General features: G+C 37.0%; 1 protein-coding gene across 1 annotated transcript in view; it reads left to right on the top strand.

The window, feature by feature from the left end:
• The window catches only part of GPATCH2 (G-patch domain containing 2), a 127,531-nt gene extending 114,724 nt beyond the window's left edge, over positions 1–12,807 (top strand). Inside the window, exon 10 of the mRNA XM_071578911.1 lies at positions 7,805–12,807. Within this exon, the coding sequence (XP_071435012.1) occupies positions 7,805–7,974 (170 nt within the window). The 3' untranslated portion in view covers positions 7,975–12,807. The remainder of the gene's footprint in view (positions 1–7,804) is intronic.
• The last annotated feature ends 1,613 nt before the right edge of the window (positions 12,808–14,420 follow it).

Here is a 14,420-nt window from a genome sequence, read left to right as displayed (position 1 = left end):
TCAAACCATCACCATTTCCAGATGGGCTGATGTACATCCTGTAGTTTTCCTAGAACTCAACCAACAGAAGAAGCACCTGAAATTTCTGTCAAGTGGGTAATGCCAAAGGACTTTTGTTAACCACAGGTGGTTTGGGGGTTAAAATGTTCAAGGGGGAAATATGTGTAGTTTTTCATTCTTATTGCAGCTCTCTACAACACCCTCTTGGTTGATGGTGAATAGTTCTAGTTTCTCCTGAGAGAACAGGCAATGCTGCTGCAAAGAGTCCATGGTTAGATTATGCAAAAATCACTTTTCTTAAAGGTTTCTCAGCATATAATTTACTCTTTGAATAAAGAATAATATCTGTGCATAAACCTGATAGCTTTATACAGAAGGTTTTTGGCACTTCAGGGGAATAAAAATACCTGTTTAAGATGTGAGAAAATGAAATTCGTTGTTCAGGTTCCCAGTGCAGACAAGTTTGGATTCCTGTTTTGTCTTTTCTGTAAAAGCTTTGCAATTGGTGGAAAAGTTTTTGATAAAATCTGTTGTACATACTTGTTACACTCTGGATTTCACAAAGAATATTTGTGCTTTGGATTTCCACTACAATGAGAGGAAATTTGGAGTTACTGATTGTAGGAGAAGTTTACCTTTCAGCCTATGTATTGAAACTGCCAATGCTGGTACCATAACTAAGATTCATTTTCTGATGCCTTCAATCACTGACAGAGGGATCACAGTGAGCATTGTTTGCATAAATAGATAGGCAAAGGTTATTTAGCCAATAGTAAAAAATGTGCAGATATAGTTGCCTTGTATTAGTTAATTAATCTTAATTTTTAAGTAAAGATAATTTGATGGAAGATAATGCTCCAACCACACAGACACAGAACAGGCAACAGAAGTAGAACTTCACCTCCAGTATCCTATCAGTCTATCCCAACTTGAGTTATGGTCAGATAGCGATACAGTGATGTGTATAGTCCTAACATCAGTTTAATCCTCAATCATTCTGCTGAAATTAACTGTATCTGTGCTCTCCAGCTGACTCCACAATATTATTGTGGTTTAAATCCTTCCCTGGTGAGTTTTAGTGTAAGGCTGCAAGTCTTTTTGTAAAACCCAGGGAATACGTATCAGATGGGATCAATTTTGCTGAATTTTAAGGGGTTTGAACAAAACTTTTGCATGTTCCTCAGTGAGAATGCTTCTTCCAAAGTGCCCTCCAGCAACAGTGTTTCTGGTGTCACAGACAAGGCACAAAATTGACCTGCTTTGGACCCAAGAAAAAAGACAGTATTGTATATTCAAGAGACTCCCCGTACAGAGGGGTAAATGGGAATCTAATATTATCAGCTCTTCCAGTCACTTTTAGTATCAGTATAGACTGAATGGTCATGATAACTCCACACACAGTGTAATCCAATAAAGAATGGAGAGGGAAGCGCACCTGCAGAACCAGTTCCAAGGGATCTGTGTTACTGGATAACCAGTTGTACCTAAAATTCAGTGTCTCAGTTTTCACTGGTGTGTGAATTGATGTTTACATATTCAGGAGAGTTGAAAGTGGATTTAAATCTAGACTGCATTTACCCAGGCCACATTTATACAACTGTTCCTTTAATGCCCCTTGCCATGGGGCAGTAGGAATGAAACTATGGCAGTGCAGTCATTAACAAAACTCTGGTGTGCATGCTGGGTAAATACAGAGGTTTCCAGTACCTGCTGAAGTCATAGCTATGTCCTCCCTGCTATTCTTAGCTCTCTGCTAGGTAGAATAAAATTCAATGCAAGCAGACTCACCTGAACTATAATCATTCTAAGGTTATCCCTTAGACAGTTTTAGATAGCTGAATGTGAGTGATATATAAAAGTCTGGTAAACAATTCAGTCTCAAATATTAGCAAAATAATTTTCACAGCATTTTCATGCTGAGTTGTTTTAGTCTGGGGCTTGTTTTGTTTTCTTTTTTACCTATGCAACCATAGTATACTGAATTTGGAAAACCACTGCAGGTGCTGATTTTTAAAATCACCATATGCCTGTTAACTGTGCTGCTGATATGTCTGCATAGTTATGCAAAACAATTTTGAGAACATAAACATCAAGGCAGTCTGAGTCACATTTTGCTTGTTAGAGCTGGCATAAAAAGATAGACTCCAGCAATGTATTATTCTGATTACATTCCTTGTAAAATTGTCTTGTGTACCAGGATCAGTCCCCACTGTTCTGACCTCATCCTTCTGGTGAGGAATCAGGAAAGAAAAAGAACAGATGAAATATTAAATGCTTTCAGAAAATGAGGGAGAAAGTGCACCAGCTTTTAAAGCGAAGCAGCATGTATCATTTCTCCTTCCATTGGCTGTTTATCCAACATCAATACAACACTTTAGGAGCCAAATTACTAAACAAGCTGCCAATTAGGCTTGCAGTCAGCTGGATAGATTAGTGGCTAAGAGAGGCAGATACAAGATTTTCATCTCTTGAGCCAATTACGCAAGTGAATTACCATCCACAATGCTCCTTGGAAGATTTGAGGTAGAAAGACTGACTCTGCTGTGATAGACATAAGTGAGATCCAGGGTAGGGGGTAAGGGTTAGCAGGCCATGTATTGCAAAAATTACCCAAGCAAAAAAGAGATCCTTCTAGGAAAGGATTTAAAGGATTTAACGCTGCTGGGAGCGATAGAAGAGGAAATAATAGTTGTGGTGTGCTCTGCGAAGGCATTGCTGTTCTGCTCACAAGTCTTAATCATATAAAAGAAAGATGAAAGGGCAAGACTATATTTATGTACAGTGTCATTTTCTCAGAACTGTTTAAAAACCCGTTTTCTTAACATCAAACATAGTTCGGTGCCAGAGATGAAATTACTTCACTATGCCTTCATTTGTTTCTTACAACTGGGGGGGTGGGGTGGAAAACAAGCCATGTTTTCTTAAATAAGGCTTATCTGAGAGACTGTAGCTGGCAGTATTCTGCTTTTATTCAGACCAATATAAAGCAAACATGCTTGATGTTAGTCTTATCCAGCAATTGGACCATACAAGTAAATATTGTCACAATAGCAGTTTATGGGGTCACAGTTCCTTTATTATTCTAAAATAAGTGATGACTTAATTGGCGAGCTTTTAATTTTTAGAAGCATTTTGCAAATAAAATTGGTCTGTCAGATCAAAACTGTTCATAGGCTCATTTGTTTCCTTCTGACAATGTTGTCCACTGGTGTAACATTGTTTCTTAAATATGAAGCAAATTTAAAAGCTGAACTTTTTGCGAGCTGCTGTATCCAAAAATGATTAAACAGATGTGGAGCCTGCAGCAGCATTAGACCTCTGATCTGATTTTAGCTTACAGATGGAATTAAATTAATTCATGGCAATCACTGTAAAATCAAGGGTATGGCACTGAATGCTAGTGTACTGTTTAACCAGGACATACCTGTCTCAACAGCTGTTAAGATAAAATTACATACCTTTCTTTTTCATTGAAACCTGCCTTTAATGCCATCATAAATATTATACAAAATTAAACTAATGTGATGAGTTTTTTGTTTTCCCCTGCTCAGTTTTGTCATTTACTACTCATAGGCTTCATACTCCATATATGTAAGGTCATGCGCATAATATGTGTAGACCCTGAAGTGTGTCTATTCATATACACAAAGGTTTGAGGATTGGCCTTTTTTTCTGTTAGTTGGCAATATTACAAAGAGAAGGCATGTTAAGTGCTGTCTTCAAAGAAGTTACTGTTCCTCAACGTTTTCTCCTCACTTGTGCCATGGCAGCCTGTATCAGGAATAGCATGGCCAGCAAGACAAGGGCAGTGATCCTTCCCCTGTACTCAGCGCTGGCGAGGCCACACCTCGAGCATTGTGTTCAGTTCTGGGCCCCTCAGTTCAGGAAAGATATTGAGGTGCTGGAACAGGTCCAGAGAAGAGCAATGAGGCTGGTGAAGGGACTGGAGCACAAGTCCTATGGGGAGAGGCTGAGGGTGCTGGGGTTGTTTAGGATGGAGAAGAGGAAGCTCAGAGGTGACCTCATCACTGTCTGTAACTACCTGAAGGGAAGTTCTAGCCAGGTGGGGCTTGGTCTCTTCTCCCAGGTAACCAACAGTAGGACAAGAGGGCATGGGCTTAAGCTCTGCCAGGGAAGGTTTAGGATGGATATCAGAAAGAAATTCTTCAGGCGTTGGAATGGCCTGCCCAGAGAGGTGGTGGATTCTCCATCCCTGGAGGTTTTTAAGGTGAGACTGGGCGTGGCACTGAGTGCCATGATCTGGTAATCACAGTGGTGTTGAATCAAGGGTTGGACTTGATGATCTCGGAGGTTTCTTCCAACCCAGCTGATTCTATGATTCTATATGCAGAATATTCATCTGGTATATCAGGAGCCAGTTGTTAAAATTGCTAAAAACATTTTCAGTCTGTAGAGAGAAAAGGCTCTGCACAGGATATTGCTACAAATTATTAGTGCAGAGACTTCCTCCTAACTCCTGGAACCCCAGAAAACCTCGTACAGCAATAACCTTAGAAGAATGTATTTCCACTCATTTTTTAATCTAATTTTGCAGTTATTTTTTGTGGGATGATGCAATGGGTTGATTTTGCTCTTGCTACTGGGTGGGTCAAGACTGAACACGTCCCAGAGGTAGCACAGTCGTTTTCAAGGCCGCTGTGCTTGGACCATTCTCTCTAACAGGCCCTACTGGCTAGTCCAAGAAGTGCCATAGGCATGAATTAAAAACTGAACTTGAAGATGAATATTGCAAGGACAATTACTGCTTTTAATTAGAAAATAAAAGCCCAAAGCACAGGAATGGGGGTCAGGGGAATAGCACACAGTGTAGCATGATTTTTAAGAGCTCTCTCATGTCATGCAGTCAATCAGCAATGCAAATGTGTTTTTTTTTCCAATTGCTGATCGCTCAGGAAAAAGGAGGAAGAGGACAATACCACTATCCATATTCTTCAGATTCAAGCAAAATATGTTACATTATAGATAAGTTTTTCAAATGATGGGTGAAAATTGCAGGAATATTAGACAGATATAGATAGTATTTACATCAAAGCTGCCTGTGCTGCGAAAGAATGGCCTACATATATTAAATATTTTTCCCAACTTAAAAAAGAGCTCTCCATATTCGCCTCATTTACTAGAAGGAGTAATTAATCAATCAATATTATAGGCAAGATGGGTGGGGCTTTGGTTTGGCATTATTCTTCCTGCAATACAAAGCCTCCAAACACATTATTCTTTGGAGAGTGTATGTTGTTTGATTGTTTGCCCAAAAGTGGGTTGTGAAGCCAAGTTTATGGTGGTTTCTATTCTCTTTCTTCTTCTTTTTTTTGTTTTGTTGGAGTTTTTTTTTTTTTGTTAAATCTGGTGACATACAAGAGTAAAACAGAACTGTTAGGAAGATCTTCAGCTTTTAACAGGAAATAGAAAAGCATGTCCAGTGGAGGGAAAAGTAGTTATACTGTACATTCTGGAAGTACTTCTATGTCTTTAAAAACAAATTATTCCAATTAACCTGTTACAGAAAAAAACCCATTGAACTACTTCAAAAGGTATCAAAAATAGAAACACCAGTTTACTGAATAACATGTCAGGGTACAGATTGCTCTTTCTCATATCTTCTTTGTGAGGTTCCTCTGGCTGTCTTGAGAATTGAAATTCATATGGAAAGGTACAACTGTTATAGGAAAAGGTCTGTGGGTTTTTCTTCTGAACAAACTAACAAAAAAGCTGTTTATGTTGTGTCAGGCTGTGCCTTGCATACCATTCCAGCAGCATTGCTACCTTTGCCTAGACAGCATTATAAATGGTTTAATGTTTCCAGTTCTTAGATGTAATGAAATACACTCTTATACTTGCTCTTTCCTGCTTAACAGATCTGTTTCTTCCCCTTTAAGTTTCACCTTTAATTATTCCACAGACATTTACTGGAATGATGCTTCATTTCTTACCATCACTTCTTACAAAAAGTGGACCAAAATATGCTTCCAGGATTTTACCTGTGAGGCTTACCAGAACTTTTTTTGTGCAGTACCCTTTTTTCTTTCCCTTTTTTTGAGCTAGAAAGTTGCAAAGCAACTAGGAAGGTTGCAAAGCCTGTGTTGTGTATGTCAGGCAGTGCCAGGGACTCGTCTGTATTGAAATTGCCTCTGCCTGTGGGGGCCTGAAAAGAAAGGAAGTCGTGGACATTGAATTTTGTGCTGGTCAGTTCAAGAGGAACCCTCTTGGGGACTGGAGGCTGCTGACTTAAAAGCCTTTATTTTAAGCCTAGCATTAAGCATAGCTTCAAACCAGTATTAAAGGATGCCTTACCTCAATGCATTCGCTTTTTTCTTTGACTCAGGAACTGAGATAGTACAAAGCTGTCTGCCTTTTTTGTAGCCAGTGTTTTACTGAATGTGAACAGATCTATAGTGGATAATGCTGGAGTACTGTAAATTCATCATCACAATCATCATGAGGTTTTTAATGTGCACCTCTTCTTTTGAATTTCTGTCTGAGTATGTGATTTCCACTGTGGGCCTTTGCTTTTTGTATCTGTGTTTGATAAATTATACTTTTCAGAAGCTCATGTTCAACTTTTCTTGTGTTCTTATTTAGTAAGTTAGTATAATGATAAGCCAGGTGCTTGTCAATGGTAAATTCTTGACTGAAGACATTATAGTCTCCAAAACCACAGTCTCCTACTACAGTATTTTTCAAAAAGTAGCAGGCCAGAAGAAATAGATAGATAATTAAACAGATAGTTTTTGAAGCTGGTCACAGAGAGTTGTTCTGTTGTCAGAGGAAGGGAGATGTTGAATAATGCTGAAAACAAAGTACATCTGCCTATATGCAACTACTTGTGTTAGTTCAAAAACATCAATCCTTTTAAAAATCATGAACTTGGTAAGTGTTAATGCAGCTTCTTAAAATACATATCATTTGTATCCCTCATGCAAGACAGTTATATATAGGAAGGCTTATCCATGCATCATCTCCAATCTCTGGCTTGAGGAGCTGGCTAAAGGAGTAAAACCAGCTTTGTTATTTTTTACCTCACTTTTTTTAATGATGTATTCACACAGAAAAAAAATGTTATTAAAAATGAATCTGTTACACTAACACTTGCAATGCCTACACTCTTTTCTGGAGTATGTGTGCAGGTTTCCTCAGAGATCTCAATGCTATAGACAGAAAAGTGTAAACAACACTTAAAAACCACTGAAAATACCAAAAGTAAACTTGCATGTATCAAATCTCACAATGTTCAGTAAAAGAAACTAAGTAAAGATATAGCTGAATTTCAGAGTACTTGACCACTTGTGTGTACTGTTTCTGTAAGAGCTGTAATTGTTTAATCAGAACTTCTATATTGTGTTTTCTTATAGGAGATCTTAAGCATCAATAAATATTGCTAAGAATAGAATGATGATCATGTTATTATGATGTGTCTCTGCTTAGTAACTGTATAGGATTAGAAATTCAGGTAATCTTGCCAATGTATTGGTAGACTTGGGCACGTGATTTACATTCTTTGAGGGGCTGAGGTAGCATTGAAAGTATTGGACTATAAAAAATCTGTGACAATACTTGTCATACTTAAAAACTGAATGAGTCTTCAAGAAAATTAAAAATAAAGCATAAGAAGACTGTATTATTTAGAATCATATGCAGCCAAGAGGTCAACATGTGCAAGACAGCCTGTTCTAGCAACCTGTTAGATGAATTAGGAGAATAAGAAGGTTTAAAGCTTTATGGGAGATTATCCTGCTCTTCTCCACATGGCAGGCAGTGCTGATTAATGCTGTTTCTTTAATCGCAGGGTTTGTAGGAGAAAACACCCAACCAATCCCAGAAAACAACATTGGAAACAGAATGCTGCAGAGTATGGGCTGGACCCCAGGCACGGGCCTTGGACCAGACGGCAAAGGGATAGCAGAGCCCATACGAGCCATCCAGAGACCAAAAGGACTCGGACTTGGATTTAGCTGACAGAAATGCACTCTGGCTGCCCGGGAAAAATAAAGCTCAAAATTATTTTAAAAATACAAAAAACAAAACAAAACAAACAAAAAAAAAGGAAAAAAAAGGAAAAATGGCAAACATATTATTTGTTGTGATGGGCAAATCCAGTTATTCTTCTCTCAAAGATCACTGAGCTTCACCAGCTGCAAGGTACAGCCACAGTGACAAAACCAACATTCAAGTCTAACTTTATAATGGTGCTAAATGTATAAAAACTTCTACTTTTTTATTTTCTGTGGTCTTAAGATTTATATTAAGCATAAAATTCAGTATATTCACTTTTTTTCCAAAAAGCTTCTGACACTACAGGTTTTAGTTTTGTTTTGTAAATACAATTTCATCTCAAGAGCCTTGATAAAATTTGTCAAGGAAAATGGAACTTTTTACAGCTGTTGTGGTTTCCCCCTCTTCAGGCAAAGTTTCCAAACCTGGTATTTGTAATGTTTAACAATATTTGAGGATAAGCTGTCATTATGCCCATAAGATATACACTTTTCCAACTGGAAGGTGATCTGGTATGCAGTTTTGTATAAGAGTGTGAAAAAACAGCTTTGTTGTCACGGGAATGCCATTCCAACACCATTTTCTGCCAATGTATTACTGTCTTCCACATTCAAGCTCAAAAGTAGTGCTTTTATACTTGTTTTTACATTTACAGGATTATCTTTTCTCAGAAAATATTTTACAAAGTTAAAGTTTACTCTGACTTTGGATTTCCCTTCGTATTAATAATTCTCAGTGTTGCAACATTTAAGAATAGTTTGATCTTTGAAACAGGAAATTGTATTCAAAGGTGACTGTCTTTCAGTGTCTGTATTCTGGGTTTTGGCATATTTTAAACAATGCAGTGTTGAACATGATGTTGTAATTTGGGTTGTGACCATGCTGTTGCCAGTGAGCCACAACCTTTAACAAACATGAACAGAAAAAGGGCAAGGAGAAGCAGGATTAGGATGGAGGAAAGGAAGGAAAAAGATACTTTGATGGCATCTCACAAATCTAAGCTAGCAATTTAAAATCAAGAGGGATCATTAAGTGTTTTAATCAGTATCCTAATGTATCTAATGTCAGCAGAAGCAATTTCATTAACCACAAACCAATCAAGCTCCTAGGGTGCATATTAGTCTGCAGGATAAAACAAATTCTCTTTTAAAATTAAGTGATAGGGCTGAAGGAAACTTTTGTTCAGATGGACTAAGGAGAAAATCCTGCCCCACATAACCACCCATGCCTGTAGTAGGTGGCAATATTTACCCTGGCTGCAGAGGGAACAGGATTTGATTCTCCAGTCTTCTTTTGCTCCAAGAGAAGGATCTCACTCTTCCTCAGCTCCTAAACCTAAGAGGAAAATACTTAGTTACAGATGCTTGCAAAGATATTTCTTTAGGATAAAAACAGCACTGCTTTGTTCATGTGACTGTGAAATACAGTGATTAATTTTAAGACATGTTTTTATTACTTTTCTTTCTCTCTCATCTTCACTCATTTCTCTAGGAAAGAGTAGCAGAAAAATTAAAAATAGCATTATAGAAACGAATTTGCTTAAAAGAAATGTTCATATTTTCCACTGTGATTACTGTCAGTTTGGGAACATCGTTTCGCCATACATGATAGCGTAGAGTGAAAGATTAGTACCCAATGTTGGTTTTATGATAGTTGAATGCACACGTTCTCTAAGTTTCAGGAAGACTATTTTTTGCTGTTTTAATACTTTATATGTTTCTGTGGTTTGACATTTTAAAATTATACGAAATTTTAAACAGACTTGGGATTTATACAGCAACACATACTTTTTAATGGAAGGGGTTTGGGCACAGCATAATGTGAGTTTCCACTTGAAATATTTCTTCCACAACTGAACTTGGTTAGGTACATTGCATATCCAGAGAATTTTAATGACCTCTTTGTATTGTAGACCACAGTCAAAAATAATTTTCCACATGTGAATTGGGAAAGTGAATCTTTTAAGATCTGTTTTTTGTAGCTGTATTTGCAAAACTGTAAAGGAATACTTACTCTGTGTTAAAATTCCATTCTTTTGTTTTGGTTACAACACCTGCATATCTTGGACTGGAAGTTCTAACTATGGCATATATAACACTTCTTTGATGTATTTCTGTGCAATTTACCATATCAGTAGTTCCTCAAGAAATAAGTCTACAGGTCCAAAAGTACTTGAAATTGTTTTCTGATTTTAAAAGATTAGAGGAAAATAATAGATGTATGTTGAGGGAAAATATCTTTAGCCCATTCAACTTTTTTTTCATTCATTCATACAGATACAGTGAAGCAGCCAGCCTAGTAAACAGTCATAATGGAAGAACTATTTAGTCAGATTGAAAATCTTACAACTTTTTGTTTTAAATCAATCTATTAGTGAGAATCTATTAGATATTAAGATTAGTCAAGCAGGTTTTGATATAGAAATAGATATACTTTGTTTTCCTCAGCTATTGTCAGTAGATGCCACAGCTAACAGTACGCTTTATCTGTTAGAAGCTGTAGAATTATTAAAATACTTTATTGTAGTGTTTTGAGATCTTTTTCGTGCAGTAAAATTCCAATTCTGACTCACACTATCATTTCATTTTAATTTTTCTACATGTCACAGGAGTGGTTTTAAAGGTACTCCAGTAGTGTGATTTCACACAGTTAAAACTAGTGTTAAGAAACAAAACAAACATTGATTGTAGGTTTTTTCTTTTTTTAAGCCATTGCATTGTTAATTGGCCTTGAAACAGATCAAACTACTTGGATTTACTTGTTTTTTTTCTTCAGATCTTTCCCATGTCTAACTTGCTATTATACTATGATACCTGCTATAAAGCTGGCTCACATTATTTTAAAATAGATATACTAGTATTTTCAGATAATAATTCTTTATGTCTGTGACACTGAAGGTTTTTTGCCTACTTAAATAAATACGGGATCGTCTTGTATCTAAAAGTTACCATCCATCACTTGCCAGATTCTTTCCCTTTAGGTATTTGAATCAGTAGCTCAGCAGTTGACATAATATTCTTCCTCTGAAGAATGTTTAGTAAAGAGAAGAGACATTGCCTGTTATTGCATTGTGTTTTGCTACATGTTCTACGGTGTCTCAAAGTTCTGTGAATTGAACCATTAACTGTTAATAAAGGAAACCCATGAGCAGTATCTTATTTCTAAATAAGTACTTGTCGGAGTCAGAGAAGTATTATCAATATGCCCATTTTAAAAAGTTTGTCCCCGTATTTGTCCTTCTGCAATTAGGTCAATAATGGGTGTAGAATGGCAGTAAATAGCTAAGTAATATGTATAGAATGCTTTGCTTTAACAACACAAATGCAAGATGAAATAAAATAGACTCCATTCCTCATGAGTTGTGTGCTTTTTTCTTTAAACTGCCCTTTTCAGTACTGTTGATATTGCACAGGTGAGTACAAAAGCATGCTGTTTCTGAAAATATAACTAAGGTGGCTGATACTGTGTACCAAGCAGATGCATGTTATGCTAAAGCTATTACACTACCTTATATGTACCTTTTATACTAGTACTACTTTTCTAGGTTATTATTATCCAGCTGAGGAGGTTACACCACAATGTCAGGAAATGCCTCTTTTGAGATGTTTGCAGTACTTTTGTTATCATATTCTAAAAGGTTTAAATACAAGTTCTCCTCACTCCTGAAGTATGTGTATACTTTGGTAACTGTGACAGAGCCTTGTGCTTTCTTTTCCAACAGTTCTCCGGAACTGTTCTTCCAAGGAAAACTCACACAAACCTTTCTTTTACTTTTCCACTCCCTGTGCTCCTAGGGCACTTTCAGTAAAGGCCTATCAGAGTTGGTAATCCCTTCCCTCTTACTTTAAAGTCAAGAAACTTTTTAATTAGACTTCCATGCCTAGCAGAGTTTTTGGGAGCAGTGGGGCAGTAGTTAGCACACAGCAATTGCATAACCACATCACCCACCACACAGTCCCTCCCATTCCTAAGGGCAGCATGTATGTTCAGTCTGAAAAAAACACAGTCCAAACTACTTCTTTATCGACCAGTTGTCCAGCTATGAAGTTAATGTGAAATGTTAAAAGAGACAATGGCATTTTTAAAGATTGTTGTATGCTTTTGCTTTGAATTCTCCTTAGAAAAGATTTTGTTGGGGTCAAGTGGAGTTTTTTTACATGTACACTATTAGAGGGGTGGGCTTTATGTTTTATTTTAATGACCTCTATACCACAAAAAGTCTGGGAGGAGGTACAGCAATTTCAGCCTGGATGTTCTACTTCCAGGGGATTTTCTAAAACCAAAGCTGTGTAAAGACTACCAGCATAAATTGATACAATCTATTAAGCTGTAAGAGAGTTTGTTGAGAAAAACTATGAATAAACATTTTAATATAGGTGTGCTGTAAGTTATTGTGGAAAGCTTTCAAAAAGCAACAGAAGTTTCATGATTGACTGGTAGTAAGTAACTCTAGTGGAAATGTTTGGGCTTCATATGATTCTCTTGTGTCCTACAACAAGAGGTATTGGAGGCATTTTGATCATGATGCTATGTTGCTGTACTTGTATATTCAGTCACTGAGATACTATAAACTTGTCCTGCACCAATAAGAACTGTGTTTACTAACAGCTATGAAAAGTGTTTAATTTAATATGAAGTATTCCATCAATAGAAAGTTGTGATTTTGGCCTGACTGTTTATAACATTGCCTATGATAAATTTAAGTATTGGGGGGTTCGACTTCTGAAACTGTGAATATAAGTCATTAGTCTCTGAGGGATGTACGTGTTATTGTAATATATTTACCCCGATTAAATATGTGAGCTTATTAAACAATCTTTCAGAATATTTGGTCATAGATATGTTTATTTTAATTGTGCATTGTCTCTAGTGTTGTTTTTCATCCTTAATACTTGTCAGTTTTTCTGAAAAATTGCAACCCTGTATATGTTTTTAAGTGATAATACCCCAGTGTTTTCTCTCTTAAAGTGTAATCTCTTATATGTGCTAAGTGATGTCACTCAAAATTTTCTGTCATTTCTACTGGTCTGCAGAAGTTGCTTTTCCAGTCCCTTCCTAGAACAGTGTCCTGAATGACCTACTGCTGCTTTCGTCAGTTGCTGTAAGATATTATGACACCGAAAAGTTGAAATTTTTTCATCCTTGGGCAGGCTGTTGTGTTGGTCCCTCTCTTGCATGCATGGAAGTGTTTGTGGATTGAGGCCTTACCTTTTTTCCCTGTAAAAGATACAACTCCTAAATTTTCCATGGCATCAGAGTTCCTGCAGATCCCTGGTTTCAGCTGCCGCTTTGAAGGATCATGCTGGCCCATCCTCAGCATTGAGCTCTTATTAGAGCACCTGTTTGGCTGCTGTAATGCACAAGTTGCCTCAAGGGTAATTAATGTCAGTCTGTCTGTCCTTGCAGTACCCAATGCAGCAGATCCCAGCAGCGTGGGGAGTCAGGGTGCCGTTTCAGCCTGGAATGTCTTGATTTTGCACAGTTCAAAACAAGGCACAGCAAACTGTTTAGACCAGGTTGTCAGTTTAGTTGCAATGCCATAGCAAAGGAAAGTATCTGCAGTGATTTTTGTCACCATCCAAGATAGTGAACCTTTGAATATTTTTGGCCAGAACCTGGTGAATCAAAAAGGCAAGCCTAAAAAAACAAATGAAAAAAATAAAAGGGAAAAAAGAAAAAAGGCCCAGGGTTTACTGTGCAGTTGAGAAAATTATTTTCCTGCATGTGTCTACACAAACACACTGTGCATGCATAGAGATGTAGATCTATACAAGCAACAGTGTCATACATAAAATCAGGAAAACAATAGTTAAATACTAGGCCCTTTGTTAAATGGTCACCTCATGACCCTCAAGAAGTGTGACAAAACCCCTGGTTCCGCTGAGCCTGCCTTACTTAAAAGGGAGTGTGTTTCTTCCATGAAAGTCAATAAATCTGCAATGTATTGTTTCATGTTCTGTCTTTATGTAAACCTAGCCAGGTTTTTCAGTTGTCTTTGTCCTAATCATGGTAAAGTGCATTTAATAGCTCACTTAAGGTGTCATCCATTACTATGAGTTACTGTTAGAACTAATTAATAGAGCTGAAATTATTTTGTAATGAGAAGTTGAAGTATTACAGTGTTAAAAAAGAAATTACCATTCATAGCTAATTAACGTTTAACAATGCAAATAAGCTGATAATTATTTTTCAAGCCAGAAAAAAAATTCTGTGACATTTTATATACTACCTTTGTGATTCTAATTGTTTCTGAAAAATACCTTTAGAGATAAACAGTCTGAAGAAATTTACCTGGGTAAAAGGCATTTTCTGAAGTGAACAATGAATGAAAGCTCTCCTTTTTTCATGTGGGGCAGCACTCAGCAGCTATTTCTCCCTGTAAACACTGAGGAAGATAAAATTAAGGGTCA

This window comes from Pithys albifrons, chromosome 2, assembly GCF_047495875.1.
Source record: "Pithys albifrons albifrons isolate INPA30051 chromosome 2, PitAlb_v1, whole genome shotgun sequence".
In the NCBI taxonomy this organism is placed as follows: Eukaryota; Metazoa; Chordata; class Aves; order Passeriformes; family Thamnophilidae; genus Pithys; species Pithys albifrons.
Note: the sequence above shows the minus strand (reverse complement) of the source record. Positions and strands in the feature narration are given on the sequence as shown.